General features: G+C 41.4%; 1 gene segment (V, D, J or C); it reads left to right on the forward strand.

Moving 5' to 3' along the window:
- Positions 1–7140: 7140 nt before the first annotated feature.
- Positions 7141–7666, forward strand: LOC135966782 (immunoglobulin kappa variable 1-39-like). The segment is given in 2 exon segments: positions 7141–7220; positions 7344–7666. Coding segments are annotated over 2 exon segments (378 nt in total).
- The last annotated feature ends 8798 nt before the right edge of the window (positions 7667–16464 follow it).

A 16464-nucleotide genomic window follows, 5' to 3' on the forward strand; every position in this document is an offset into this window, starting at 1 on the left:
AGCTGTGTGCAGGGGAGTATGGCTAAGGACACTCAGTAAAAATGTTTGATTTTGGATTATTCAAATAAACTTTGTAAACTCACGGCAGGTATGAAATCCTGATGTCAAAAAATGATTACTCTTAATTATTATTTGGCAAGTGGAAAGCGAGTTTTCACAATTCCAAAAGTGGCCTTTAAAAATAACTGCATAATCTCAAAGATAAAAAATTAAAGTTTATTTCAAGTACAAAGGAAACAGTCAGAATTATATGAGATTTTTATTTCTCTTCCAAATTCTAAAAGTTTTGAAAGTATTTAGGCTAAGTTCTATTTTAGAGTGGAAATTTACTAGTGCGTTTTCATAAGAAAAGGTTTCAAAGAATACAGAAATGCATTCTTTTTTTTTTTTTGAGACGCAGTCTTGCTCTGTCACCCAGGCTGGGGTGCAGTGGTGCGATCTGGGCTCACTGCAAGCTCCGCCTCCCGGATTCAAGCCATTCTCCATCCTCAGCCTCGGGAGTAGTTGGGACTACAGGCGTCCGCCACCACGCCCGGCTAATTTTTTTTTTTTTTTTTTTAGTAGAGATGGGGTTTCACTGTGTTAGCTAGGATGGTCTCGATATCCTGACCTCATGATCCACCTGCCTCTGTCTTCCAAAGTGCTGGGATTACAGGTGTGAGCTACCACACCCGGCCAGAAATGCATTGTTTTCACATGATTACATCATTACTTGAAAAGGAATCTGAATTCTATGTTTCAGTTGTCAATGCATGGATAATCTATGCTTTTCATAGATTTTATTAAACATACTGTTCTAAATGATATGGAACCCCATAATGAGTCATGTGAGCTACATGTCATAACACCGTGTGATAGACACAAAATAATGACTAAATCAACAGAAGAAGATCCGCTTCAGGTTAAGGATATACAGTACACTTGAGATGATTGTTTATTCCAAGATAATGATTCCTTAGTACGTGCAATTAGAATTCCGAAGTTCCCATCACACACCGGGGCCTATCATGGGGAGGGGGGAGGGGGGAGGGATTGCACTGGGAGTTATACCTGATGTAAATGACGAGTTGATGGGTGCAGCACACCAACATGGCACAAGTATACATATGTAACAAACCTGCACGTTATGCACATGTACCCTACAACTTAAAGTATAATAATAATAAATAAATTAAAAAAAAAAAAAAGAAAGGGGACAAAAAAAGCTAAGAAGCTATAGATAGCTTCTCCCCACACCTGCCAGCAATGAATTAATCACTAATCCATTCATTATTTCCAACTTAGAAATCTCTGTTCCCTGGACAAAAAAAAACAGGGTTATTGTTTTTAAATGTCTAATTAAAACACATTGAAAGACAGTCTCTAAAAAAAAAAAAAAAAAAAAAAAATTCCGAAGTTCCATTTCTGTTAGGTTTAAAAACTGTATGGCAAAATTTTTATTCATATCAATCACACTGGAGTCCTCAAATGAAAAAAAAAGTGACACAATATGTTTTTAAAAGTACTGATAAATGCATCATTGCGCTTAAAAGTCATTATAAAGAATGTAGTTAAAGAACACAAAGTGTGATGGGGTACAGTGGCTTGTGCCTGTAATCCAAGCACTTTGAGAGGCCGAGGCAGGTGAATCCGCTGAAGTCAAGAGTTTAGGACCAGCCTGGCCAACATGGTGAAACTCTTTCTCTACTAAAAGTACAAAAATTCGCCAGGCGTGGTGGCATGTGCCTGTAATTCCACCTACTCAGGAGGCTGATGGAGGAGAATCACTTCAATCCAGGAGGCAGAGGTTGCAGTGAGCTGAGATCATGCCACTTCACTCCAAACTGGTCAACAGAGTGAGACTCTGTCAAAAAAAAAATATTGTAAGTAGTATGACCCAGAACTAAGCAATGCTATTGTCATCTTTAGCTCTCATGTGATTGACAGCATCTAGTGATCTTGAATTTCTGCTTTGCCATGAGACACAAGATTAGTCCCAACCCATTCAAGATGGTTAGATATATTTAACAAACAAAGAAACAACTTATGTAATGCTCATGTAACAAATGGCTACACTGTGAAAACAAATGGTGAAAGGTGAACTATCCCCTAAACCTGAGAGAAGATACAAGGAGAATCAAAACTGGCTGGTACAAAAAAGCCTCTAGTTGCAGTTGACCAAGTGTGACCAGGTTTCTCTGTCTGTGCCATGGCAGTGCAGAGACAGGCACGTGGCCTTGGTGGTGTCATTGGTTCTTCTCCATGAGTTCACTCAGGTGGGCAGGAGGCACGACCACCCTCAGCCCAGAGCTTCCTCCTTCCTCACAGTCGCTGCCCCCACGCTCATCCTCAGAAACATGAGTGGAACAGAGTGAATGGAAAGTTGTTTTATTCTAAAGATCAAAAATCTTGAACTTGTAAATAGAAATAAATGTTATTTTTGCTCCAAGTACACATTTGAGAAATCTTCCGTTGAGTGCACCTGAAGATAAACCCATATTTTTTTGTGTCTTTTAATCAGAAAATGTATTTATATGATTCTTGGAAATAATGTTTGAGTATAAAATTGTATTTTAGCAGCTTATTTCAAGTTGTTATTTACCATATGATAATTACTCCCAAAATGTCATCAATTTAAAAAATTATAATCTGTTGCTCTGTCCTCCACTTAAAGTAATTTCTCTATTTAACCTCATCGGATTCCTTTTAAGCTCTTAAACTCATCTTTTTTTAATGATTTGATACATTAAGTCAATTTATTATTTATGATGAATTTATTTATGTAATTATTTTCAATATCACAAGTAGAAAAAGCCTATAAACTGCTATGCCAAAAACCTGCCTCTAGATGGCAAAGAAATCCCACAATACACAGAAGAGAACCAAGTTCTAACAAAACCTGGGAAAGGAAGAGGGCTAGTGTCCCATTAACAACTTGGAGCCCTTAAGGCAAGAATGAGGTGGAACATCTGGAACATCTGAGAGGAGACATCAGAGTGTGGAGTAGTGGGGAACCTGCTCTGTGCTCTGAGACTGAAAGCCCAGCCTTGCCTCTCACCTCTGCCTTGACTGTGTCCCCATCTGCTGTGAAGTGAGTGGTGTCTTCTAAATTCATCCTGAGCCCTAATGGCTGAAAAGTGTAAGACATTGAATGTAGGGATTATGTGCATCTTCCTGACACCAACCTGATGCTCAGGAAGGAGACTCTTGTTTTCTCTTAGGATTCTTTTACTAACCATGATTTTGCCTCTACTGCACATTTCCCTTTCCTGATTGTCCCTCTCTATTGACAGAAGATGGCCTAGGGGATTCACTACTGAGTCTCAAGCTCTTACCCAAAGCCCTCAGTCTAGGGTTGCTCTTTTCCTTCACACTATTTTTGTTTGTTTGTTTTCTTGTAATCATCGTAGCAATAAAATATCACATTTTTATTCCTAGCTATTACAGATGTCATCTTAGTTAGTTGCAATAGTTGCCTTCTGAATAATAAATGGTCTTTCATAATGATGTTAAGACATCCAAATCCATGCGCTTCAGAAGTTGCAAGAAGCTCTGTTTAGCACGGTGCCAGTGAATCTCCCAGAGTGCTCCATGCAACTGGCCCCACAGAGTCCCTCTGTGCTGTCATATCATCCACCGCCTTCTGTGAATGAGATAAGAATCCTGGTGGGTGCTCTTTGAGCCAGTCGCCACACAACTCCCATGAAAGTTGAGGACCACAAGCCCCTGAAGACAATCACAGTTAGCTAGACTCATAGCTCATGACTGTCCTCTGCAGACACAGGTTCTCCCCAGATGGCTAAGGGTAGTCATTGGCTGTGTCTTTCCTTGTGGATGACAACAGGAGACAGAGCAGGTCTGTAAGCAGCCCTGCAAGCCAGGTTTTGTGCAAGCCCTCCTGTGGGTCCTTCTTACCTGGACATAGGTGTGTGAACCAAAAATGAAACTCTACGCTCCCTAGCCAACTGCATAAACTCCTCCTCTCATTCAAGAACACACCAAAATCCACCTGAAATACAATACAGTCTGTGATGGGAATGGATGATCAGATATGTTCCTCCCTTTAAAATTCAGGTACAACTGACCAGCGTTTAATGTTAAAACCAAGATCTTGAGACTGACAAAGCAAACTCTTTGTAGCAATAAGCCAACATGATAGATACCAGGCCCCATGGAAATCAAAGTATTTTCTCCAATATATTTGTATTTAATGTATTTGAAAATGCCTCTGCTAAGTTGTTTCTTGTGGGGAAAATCTACCTTCTGTAGAGAATCCTGTGCCTTTTCAAGTCTCTTTCCTGACCCAGAGAGATTTAACTAGCAGTCTGGCACCTTTTAAGTCTGCTAAGAAACCATTACAGTCTATTCTTTTGAAGCCTGCTATCTGGAGGCTTCATCTGTATGATGAAACCTTGGCTCTACAACCCTTTGTGTTAACTCAGTAACAGGACTGTATTCTGGAGGTTTTAAGAGAGAGAAGTCAATATCCAGCTTCCCATCTTTCTCATGTTCCCACATTCGTGGTTCCATGGCCCCTTCCTCTGTCACTCCGGCACCGCTCTCCGTTGCCCCAGCTCCTCTCTGGATGTGACCCTTCTCCCTCCCTGTTATAAGGACACTTGTGATTGTGTTGGTCTCAACCAGATAATTCAGGATACTCTCCTGACCTCAAAATTCTTGACCATGTCTGTAAAGTTACTTTTGGCATGTTCATAAGTAATAATCATAGATTCCAGATTTTAGGACAATGATGTGTTTAGGGGTATATTATTCATTTCACTAACAACTCTCATTACCCCATGATGATCTTGCCCTAAGGTAGAATAAAAAATATCACAAGGCAGATTTAGGAGGCAGTGAACCTAGAGAAATCCTGAGACTCTAGGACTCGCTGATGTGTGAATGCCAAGTTCTGGTGGATTCTGATTCTCTGTTTTTAGTGGACTTAATGGTGTGTAGCCATTTGTGGAAGTCTTCTTTGATTTTGTGACCAAGAAAAAAAAAAAAAAAATCTCTGCTAAAATCAAATCTAAGAAAGATTGCCAAAGGGAATTTAAGTATTTCTTAAATTTTCTGAGTTTCCGTAGGCATCAAAACATAAGAAGGGGCAATAAGGGAAACCAAAGATGCCCTCCAAGGATTAGGAATTTTTCAGTGCCTTAGGTTGGATACCCCAGTAAGAAGGATGACAAAGATTCCCATGGAGGCAGTATATTTACAAAGTGCAGGAAACAAGCAAGTGAGTAAGGGAAGAGAGGAGGGACAGTGAAAGGTGTTTCAGCAAGGAGTCACCTCTGAGGATGACCAGAAGTCATGGCCACATAGAAGCAGAAAAAAAAATGCCTCTGCTATTCCACCTGAGAGGTGAGGGAACTGGGGTATGTATACACCTCCCTTGTCATCACTGATTGATAGCTGTCCTAGGGGATGCTAATTCCAGGCCATGAGGTCCGCCACATTTGCAGGCTGAGCTGCCTTCCCCAGGTTCGGAGAGAGCAGTGAGGGGCAGAAAGGACCATAGAGAGTCAGCTGAAGTAGAATGAATGGAAACGTCAAGGTGTAGTAACAATGACTGCCAAAATTATGCAGAAAAAAAAGTGCATTTGAATCCAGAGCTGTATCTTACTGAATCTGGATATCTGGGTGCTGACAGTCTGTTCAGTAGCCATTTCCCTGAAATCCAGTCCCCTGAAAAAGCAGGAGGAGGTATGTGCACAGGCTGCACTACCTTGTTCTGGCCACTCCTAGTTGTGCATTCTTCGATACCACGAGAGCTAGTTCCTCTGCAGACAACTAATACTTCACAAGAGAAATACTCTCTGGAGTCCTTCGGCTTAAGTCCATTGATACTGATGTAGTTGACTCCACTTCCCCTGCCACTGAATCAGGCTGAGATGCACTGGGCAAAGGCAGCTGTTTTAAGTATTGAGGCTCAAATTAGTGTTTGAGGTTTATGTGGATTCAAAATATTTTTTCATCTATGTGGGCAGTGACTTGGCAGGAGATGGAGACTCTCTCTAAATGGATGTGAAACAGGGAGGCTGGCATCTGGTTCAAGATGATGTCCTTACTCACTGCTAAAGAGTATGAGAGCAAAGCGTGCATGCAAAAACACACACTGAGCAGCAGCCACTGTCGCAAAGGAGAGAAGGTTCACTGACCTGACCTTTCTCCAGGTTCTCCCAATCACCTGCTCTCCAGAAAGCCAGACTCTAGGGCAGATGCACCTGAGACCCCAGGAACAGACTGGTGGGGAGCGCAGCTCAGAGCATTACTCAGGGGATGTGGCCTTTGTCATCCTACTTTGACACAATTGATTATTTGGGCCTAGATTGATCGAATGTTTCAAGCTGATCCTAATCCAGGCTCTTATCATTAGTGAGTGAAACAGAGATTTTAGTTGAAATAATCATACTTGGCATCACTAGGCAGGCCTCCATGCTGGTGAACCATAAAAAATCATACGAAAGGCAGGAAAGGGGATGGAGTATGGGGATCCTCACGGCAGGAATAATGCGCAATCATTTAGCCCCTGGGCATTAAAGAGACCCATAGCTCTGGATAATGGCAGATCTATACATGGCACCGGTATCATCTTTGTGCATCTACAGCGAATTGCTTTTTCTTATACTGCTGAGAAAAATGGCTTACGTTTATTGGTAAATTCTATTGAATATATCAAACACACTTCTGATAAAGACTTTTTTATTTTCACTTCAAAAAAGAAAAAATTTCACACTGATAGAGACATTGTTAGCACAGCACTAAATACTTTGAGAGTAACTGAAAGTTCAGACAGCCCCACATTCTACAACTTTATTATGAATTTTCTGCCAAAAACGATGCTTTCCTATACACTCCTAATACAAGGATGAAATACATTATTTAATCTAGTCTTAGGTTCATTTACAATTTTGAAAAATCAATCCAAAAATATGTTCTTTAACCATATGGCCAAGAGAGAAATGTATTCTCTCAAGGTAAATCTACGCTGCCTGATCTGACCTGGGACCCTGGGGACACTGCCCCTGTGCTGAGTTACTGAGATGAGCCAGCCCTGCAGCTGTGCCCAGCCTGCCCCATCCCCTGCAGATTTGCATGTCCCAGAGCACAGCCCTCTGCCCTGAAGACCTTTTTATAGGCTGATCACACCCTGTACAGGAGTCAGTCTCAATCAGGACACAGCATGGACATGAGGGTCCCTGCTCAGCTCCTGGGGCTCCTACTGCTCTGGCTCCCAGGTAATGAGAAAGGACACTGGGAATTTACCAAGTCAGTGTGCTCAGTACTATCTGGAACTTCAGGGAAGTCTCTGATAACATGATTAACAGTATGGATATTTGTTTCTATGTTTCCAATCTCAGGTGCCAGATGTGATATCCAGATGACCCAGTCTCCATCTGCCTTGTCTGCATCTGTAGGAGACAGAGTCACCATCTCTTGCCGGGCAAGTCAGAACATTTATAGTGGTTTAGCGTGGTATCAGCAGAAACCAGGGAAAGCCCCTAAGCTCCTGATCTATGCTGCATCCAGATTGCAAAGTGGGATTCCCTCTCGGTTCAGCGGCAGTGGATCTGGGACAGATTTCACTCTCACCATCAGCAGCCTGCAGCCTGAAGATTCTGCAGCTTATTACTGTCAACAGGTTTATAGTAACCCTCCCACAGTGTTACAAGTCATAACATAAACCCCCAGGGAAGCAGATGTGTGAGCCTGGGCTGCCCCAGATGCTCCTCCTGGTGCCTCCATGTGCAGAAGGCATTTCTCAAAGTCAGTGAGGTTTTGGAAGTCATTGGGAGGTTTTTGTAGAGGGGGCCAGGGAAGCTCCTCTGAACCCTAAGCCTCTTTTGCCCTCATCCCCAGCAGAAAGATGGGACCATGCCTGTCCTGATTGAATAAGGAAGAGAGATAAGTCCACCTGAGGAATCAATGTTATGGGATAATTGGAATTCATATAGAAAAAGAGAAGCTACTCTCAGTATTCCGAGGAGAAACTGTTCAAGTTGACTAAATTAGAGTCTAAACCACAGGCTTTCTTAAACCTGCAGTATGTCATTTATGAAGCAGGTACTAGAGACAAGGGATTCTCAGGTGCTCCTCCAGAAGCCAGAGTGCACCTGCCCCGGGTGGTATGTGCTGAGTACCGTGTGATGATCCTCAGACCTGTTTGGGACGCCCAGGGCAGGGGTGCTGATGCTCTCAGCTGCCTGCAGCACGTCTCCAGGTGATTCTCCAGTCCACACCTAACTTGCATGTGTTTTACTTCAGGTGTCAGTGTACACAAATCCACCACTCTGACTTCCCAGAGTTGTAGGAGGGCAACTCGTTGACCAACTCTAAAGAAACCATAGATAGCAAAGGAGCTTTGGAAAATGTGCTTCCAGAAGTGATACTAGTGATGGGGAATTGACAGCTGACAGGCCAGTTAGGTTACTCTTTCCACAAGGCTCAACATTTTTCCTGTTACAGATTGTCCCAGAATACACTTGAATGTGCTTTTGAGTTTCACCAGCAGGTCTGGGTTCATAGCAAGAAAACTTCATTAAGTCGTAGATGAAGCAAAAACATCAGGATGTTGTATGAAATATATTATAACGCTGTGTGTGGCAGCTCATGCCTGTAATCCGGAGAACTTTGAGAGACTAAGGCAGGAGAATCACATCATCCCAGGAGTTTGAGATTGGACTGCTGTTGGGAAGAGACCCCCAAATCTGGCCATAAACAGGCCCCAAAACTGGCCATAAAAAAATCTCTCCAGCACTGTGACATGCTCGTGATGGCTATGACGCCCATGCTGAAGGTTGTTGGTTTACCAGAATGAGGGCAATGAACACCTGGCCCACCCAGGGTGGAAAACCGCTTAAGGCATTCCTAAACGACAAACAATAGCATAATCGTTCTGTACCTTAAGGACATGTTCCTGCTGCAGATAGCTAGCCAGAGCCCATCCCTTTGTTTCCCACAAGGAATGCCTATAATTAATCTATAGTCTATAGAAACAATGCTTATAACTGGCTTGCTGTCAATAAATATGTGGGTAAAACTCTGTTTGTGGCTCTCAGCTCTGAAGGCTGTTAGTCCCTCGATTCCCACGCCACATTATATTTCTGTGTGTGTGTCTTTAATTCCTCTGATGCCACTGGGTTAGGTTCTCCATGACCAAGCTGGTCTAGGCAAGTGGTGCCCATTTGTGGGGGTTGAAACTGGGTCGAAGGTTTGCTAGAGTGATGGTTGGAGAACGTGGAACTATGCTGGAGTCCACCCGAGTACTCTTAAGCAATCCCTGTGGTGAGTAAGAAGGGGAACTCGGAAGCATCAGGGTAACAATGGGACAAGTGTCAGCTCTGGTTTGTTCCACCTTGGAACTTTTTCACACTGATGATAAGGAAGAGGGAGAGTATAACAACGTAACAGAAGAGGTGGCAGAGCATTTTTGTTTGCCAGCTAAATCTCAAGTGGCAAAGGAGGGAGAGGTTTATCCCCCTCCTTCTGCACCCCCTCATTAGTTTGAAGTAAGAGTGGCTTGACCCTCTAGATCCTTCTTTCCCAGAAGACACTGGGTGAAAAGTAGTTGCTCCAGTGACTGTTCAAGCTGACCTTGAGTGATCACTCTCATTTCTATTCAGGCAGGAATCCAGCAAGCTAGACATGAGGGTGACATAGAGGCTTTGCAGTTCCCTGCTAGAATACACCCCTCAGATCAACAGGGAAATATTATAGCTACATTTGAGCCTTTTCCTTTTAAATTACTCAAAGAATTTAAATAAGTTGTTAATCAATATGGACCAGGTTCTCTTTTTGTAATGGGACTGTTACAGAATGTTGCCGTCTCCAGTTGGATGATTCCTCCTGACTGGGATTCTCTTACCTGAGCTTGTCTATCTCCTACTCAGTTCTTACAATTTAAAATTTGGTGGGCAGATGAAGCTTCCATTCAGGCTGCTCGCAATACACAGGCCCAACCACAAATTAATAAATCTGCGGACCAACTTTTTGGGGTCAGAGGCTGGGCTGGCTTAGTTGCACAAGTGGTTATGCAGGATGATGCCATAGAGCAGCTTAGAGGTGTGTGCATTAGAGCTTGAGAAAAAAAATCACTTCAGGAGGAGGACAGTACACTTCCTGATACACTAATTCTCTTTGGCAAATGAATGTCACACATGTTCCTTGTTTGGAACCAGCTTATGTACATGTATGTTTGGGCACATTTTCTCACTTTGTCTGGGCTACATGCCACTCAGGAGAGTCTTCTGCCTGTGTTAAACATCACCTTTTTGCAGTGCTGTGCAGTGATGGACATTCCGTCTTCTATTAAAACAGATAATGCCACAGGCTATACTAGCCAAGTTCTAGCTACACTTCTCTGTATATGGAATATTAAACACATTACTGGTATCCCATATAATTCTCAAGGACAAGTCATAGTGGAAAGAATGAATCTCTCCCTGAAACAGCAGTTGCAAAAGCAAAAAGTGGGAAACAGGGACTGTGGGACACCCCACATGCAATTGGATCTAGCATTATTGATTGTTAATTTTTTGAGCCTGCCTAAAGGCCAGATGCTATCAGCAGCTGAACAGCATCTACAGAAACCAGCTGCAAACACAGAAGCAGAACAACTGGTTTGGTGGAGAGATCTGATAACAAAAAGTTGGGAAATAGGTAAAATAATAACATGGGGTAGAGATTATGCTTGTGTTTCTCCAGGACCAAATCAATAGCCAATTTGGATACCATCAAGACACCTGAAGCCTTATCATGAGCCAGATGCTAAAGAAGAGATTGTGGGGGGAACCAAAGGACCCCCCGATTTCAGCTATGTTGAGACTGACACTGAGGAGGACCCCAACTGTCACGAGCAACACCTCTTGAAAGCAGCCACCCTGGTTGAATGCAGCCACCTGGGAACAGACCAAGAACCAGTCATAGATGGTGGAAGAAAACCTGAGGAAAGCAGGACAACCAGTCACAATGAGTAATTTAATGCTAGCTATGATAGCAGTGATCACCACTGTGGTGAGTATTACTTCGGCACAGGCTGACACAGAGAACAGTTATACTTATTGGACATATTTCCCTTTTCCACCACTTCTACAGTCTGTAATTTGGCTGGACCCCCCAATGGAGGTATACACTAATGATAGCTCTTGGATGCTTGGTCCTACAGATGATAGAGGCCCATCTCACCCACATAAGGAAGGAACTGCTATGAATATTTCTTTAGGATTAGAACATCCGCCTATCTCTTTTGGAAAGTTCACTAGTTGCCTACCCCCTTGCTATCAATCTTGGCTGATGATAATACCTGGATGTAATCACTCTATTACCCAGTTATACATGCTTTCTGCTCTCAGTATTTACCGTAATGAATCTGCTCCTATAATTGAGGCATACCACCCTCAAAAACCTGTTTGTAAACAGGATTGGACCTGGTCAGAAAAAAATGAACGTACTTGTTTAGGAAGATTGCGTTGCAGAACAGGCAGAGGTGTGGTGAAATAATTTCTGTGGAATAATTATTGATTGGTCCCCTAAGGGGATGTTTAGCTTGAATTGCACCTCTCAGTCTGGGTGCCATGGCTACACTATGTTCAGATGGTGAGAACAAAACAGTCAGATGGTGGAAATGATAAGAAGTATGGCAGGAGTCGCTATTATCTGGAAACATAGTGGTATAGTGGCACCTCAACCTCAAATGATATGACCCACTGTAGGAGCTAAAAAAAGGATTGGTGGAAACTATTAATGGCTCTTAATAAGACCAACATTTAGGAAGGAAAATACACTATGCCATCACAATATAATCCTAATTACATTTTAGAAGTTGCTGAAAACAATACAATTTGGATACAAAGTTGTGCTTGTCCTCCTTTTCTGTTGGAACTGGGCAATCTAAAGTTTGACATCCGTAATTATCATGGAACTTGCCAGGAATGTAGATTGTTCTCTTGTGTAAACTAGTCCTTGTTTAATAATTCTATCCTAGTAGTGAGAGCTCAAGAAAGAGTATGGTTACTGGTGAAGTTTTCCTGTCCTTGGGAAGCCTCTCTCTCTGTACATATTATAACTGAAATTCTTCAGAAAATATTGAGACACTCTCAGCATTTCACTGCTACTTATTCTTGATTATTATGGGACTGATTGCTGTTACAGTTACTGCTGTGGCAGCTGGAGTTGCACGACATTCATCAGTGCAAACAGCAGATTTTGAAAACAAATGGCAAAAGAATTCTACTCTGCAGTGGAACTCTCAAACTAAAATAGACCAAAAGAGAGTTAATCAAATCAATGATCTCAAACAAACTGTAATGTGGCTAGGAGATGGAGTAGCTAGTTTGGAATATAGAATGCAGCTAAAATGCAACTGGAATGCTTCTGACTTTTGTAACACTCCTCACCCTTATAATGAATCAGAGCATGCATGGGAAAGAATAAAAAAACATCTGGAAGGACGCTCTGGAAAATTGTCTCTGGATATTGCAAAATTCAAAGAACAAATATTTAAAGAATCTCAGGCGCACCTGACCTTAATGCCAGGAACTGGAGTGCTTGAAAGAGTTGCAGACGAATTAGCAGCTATTGACCCACTGAAATGCATAAAAACACTTGGAGGCTCTGTGATTTCAATGATGATTGTCCTTTTAATCTGTGTTGTTTGTTTAAACAAAAAGGGGAACATGTTGGGAACAGGCACCCAAATGTGGCCATAAACCGGCCCCCAAACTGGCCATAAAAAAAATTGCTGCAGCACTGTGACATGCTTGTGATGGCTATAAGGCCAACACTGCAGGTTGCTGGTTTACCAGAATGAGGGCGAGGAACACTTGTCCCACCCAGGGTGGAAAATGCCTCAGGCGTTTCTAAACCACAAACAATAGCATGAGCCATCTGTGCCTTAAGCACATGTTCCTGCTACAGATAACTAGACAGAACCCATAGCTTTGTTTCCTGTAAGGAATGCTTTTAGTTAATCTATAGTCTATAGAAACAATGTTTATCACTGACTACCTGTCAATAAATATGTGGGTAAAACTCTGTTTGTGACTCTCAGCTCTGAAGGCTGTCAGCCCCCTGATTTCCACTCTGCACTCTATCTCTGTGTGTGTGACTTTAATTCCTCTAGTGCGGCTGGGTTAGGATCTCCACGACTGAGCTGGTCTTGACAGACTGGGCAATGTAGGAAGACTCTGTCTCCACATTCACGAAAAAGGTAGATAGATGATAGGTAGATAGATAGATAGATAGATAGACAGATAGATAGATAGACAGATAGATATAACAACCATTTGGCAACCAAATAAGCCTTCTTTGACAAACAGGAAGACAACAAGAGAAAATCCTAAACAAGGATATAGGATTTCTCCCTTTAATATGAAAGTCCTTTGCTACTCAAAATTACTCAGAACCCAGCAGCACCTCAGCATCCCTGAGAGAGTGTTTTGCATGACATACAGCAGGCCCACCTCAAATTTACTGAAAGACAATCTTCATTTTAACACAGTAACAGGTGCTCTATATAAAGTTTGACAAGCTATGTCTTAGGTGACATTTTAGCTAAAGAGATTTATTTTTTTCTCAATGAGGACATTTAAGAAAATTTCAATGGAAGGTCATATGATAAACGCACACCCAGTTTTACTTTCAAATTGATGCAACATTACATTTGAAAACATTTTGAAGATTATTAAGGTTGAAAATCATAATTATATATCCATGTACTTATCAAATAACTAGATGTTTACATAGAATAAACATATTTTGAAAGTTTAATAATTACCAAGTGAAAGAACCAATTAAAATTGTGTGTGCCTATGTTAGAGATTCTTGGACTTAATTGTATCAGGTCAGCTTGGTTTGGGATGTTGTCTACTCCTGAGATCTGCCATGAGAATCTTCTGCCCTGGGTAGTCACTGTTCTCAGCCTTGGCCTCAGATAAATGCCATCCATAGACTGGAGACAAACTGAGTTCCCTGTAACCAAACCAACCAGCTGAGCCCTACCTTAATCAGCCAATTGAGTATTAAAATGAACATTCACGAATGTGAAAATAAATACTTAGTGTAATAAGACACTAAGCATTTAAGTGGTTGATTGTCAATAATTTTTGTGCAAAAACTGCCCAATACAGTATTTATACATCTACCTATTTAGATAGATGCATTTTCCTAAAATTGATGGCATATATATGAATATTTATTAATCCATATATAGAGATACTAAGACAACATTTAAAACATTAAAACTTACTACCAATAAAAACCATGAAATTATATCATTTGGAGAAATGTACATATTTGAGTGTATATAACATATATGTTGGTGTTATATTTATTTTTTTATATTTATATATTTTTGAAAAATTTTTGGCTGCATATACTTATATGTACACATATTTATGTCTAAATAAGGCTATTTAAGTATATTTATATATACATATAAAGGCAACACATGCATATTTACAAAGTAATTATATAAAAATTAAATCTGTGAAGGTGATTTCAGTCTCCCCCCATAAAAACACTGGTGCCTAAGACCAGGTATAGTACCTACTCTGGTTACAGATATTTCCTTTATAACCTTTAGTTATAAAACACTCACCTAATGGGTATTTACTCCTTACAATATTTTTCTAACTCAGTGGAGGGGTAAAGGGTTTGTATGGGAATAACTGCCTAATGTTAGTTCCTATGGAAGTCCAAATATGCATATGCCCCCAATGATGCCATGCTGGATGGAGTTCTAAAAACTGGGTGCTGTAGTGATGTCACATCACTGCTGTCATTGAGGATGCCCTGGGAGACTGGAAGTCACAATATTGGGCAAACCCCAAGGGTGAAGTCACTGTAAACTTTGCAAAGAGAGATTAGCAATTTCATGACATTGGCTATTGGTTTGGAGAGATCATCAGGCCTCAGAAGAAACAAAACTGAAGGACTGGAGAAAGTTGGTTTGGAAGAGCTATGACTGCACCTTGGAAAATAGGTCAAGATAAAAATAAATGCTTCTCAAATGAGTATTCATCTCTATTCCATTACTGAGGACCAGTTTTTAGTAATTTAGAGGATCAAATACTAGGACTTCAGTCAGTCATGTTTCCCAGCTTTTTTAGGAAGTCACATGAACCATAGAAATCCATGCACGAGCACAAAAATATGAATTTCAGTTGATGAGGCGTGCATGCCTATAGCTTTTCTGACCATTCAACTTGCCAAATAGCATAACCCCTCCTGAACCACTGACATTATACCACACATCAGTGGTCAGACTAAAAACGTGTGTCAAGTGAGTACAGTGGAACTAACCCAACATCCGAAGGACAGTGGCTGTTTTCCTGTATATGCATTTGCCTTTCTCGTCAGTCATGTTTCTGCCAGAATCATCTCTTGAAAGATTTCTGAGTGCTTTCATCAGAATCAAGAAATCCTTACATCATTTAGCATTGGAAGAAGCAACTTAAATATAACAACAACAAAAAAGTGAAGCAACGTATGTTCACGATGCTGTCATGTGTCCAGGGGCAGCTGTCCTTACAGAAAGGAGAAAATCCATTATTAGTCAGGGAAAGCCAGAATACATACCCTTGTAATGTCAAATCGCTGTCTTACCTGATGTGCTGAGGCCCTGAAACACCCATGTGTAAGACGTTGTTACCCCCATCAACAGAAAAGGAGAATCTGAGAGATGACTATTCATTCTGGGTAGAGACAAGATTGAAACATTGTTCTTATTCACTCTTGTCTGGGGTTTTCTGGTTGATAGTTCTTAATTCAAAGAATTGGCATGATAATTACTGCATCGAATTGGAAAGAATGATGACCATATGGCCGTTTAGTTCTCATTATGATACAGCACAAACATTGAACACAGCATCTTATGGTGTGCACTGGGGTCATAGAACCTGATAATCAAGGGGAAATAGGGTTCCTTTTACATATTTTAAAGAGGAAGTAGAGAATATGTGGAACCTAGAGGAATTTCAGGACTGTTTTTTTTTAGTGACATTTTCACTGGTAAAAGTTTCTCTTAACTTCAACAGACTTCAGAACGAAGCTTTGAGTAATGCAGCTGAAGCATCACATGCACTTGGACGCTAGTGCAGCAGAGGGGAGATGAAACGCACAGTGACCTTAGGAGATGAGAACACCAAACACATCCTCTTAGTCAGCTTGAATTGAGAAGCACAAGAAACAGTCCATTCATTCTTTCTTACTTGTTCTATTGTTGAATCAGTTGACCATGAGAGAAGCCACTGTGCCTGGTAAGGCAAAATTGTGTTTATTTTGATGGATTAGGTGACTTAAAACCAGATTGAAAAAGCAGAGGAGTGAGCTCAGACAGCTTCCAGCACTCATTTCCCTCCTCCCTGACACCTGTGTGTTTCAATGATCAAGAAAAGTCCAAGGCCGAGTGTGGTCATTCACACCTGTAATCCCAGCACTTTGGAAAGCTGAAGCAGGTGGATCACCTGAGGTCAGAATTTCGAG

The sequence above is a fragment of the Macaca fascicularis genome, chromosome 13, assembly GCF_037993035.2.
Source record: "Macaca fascicularis isolate 582-1 chromosome 13, T2T-MFA8v1.1".
NCBI classification, from domain to species: Eukaryota; Metazoa; Chordata; class Mammalia; order Primates; family Cercopithecidae; genus Macaca; species Macaca fascicularis.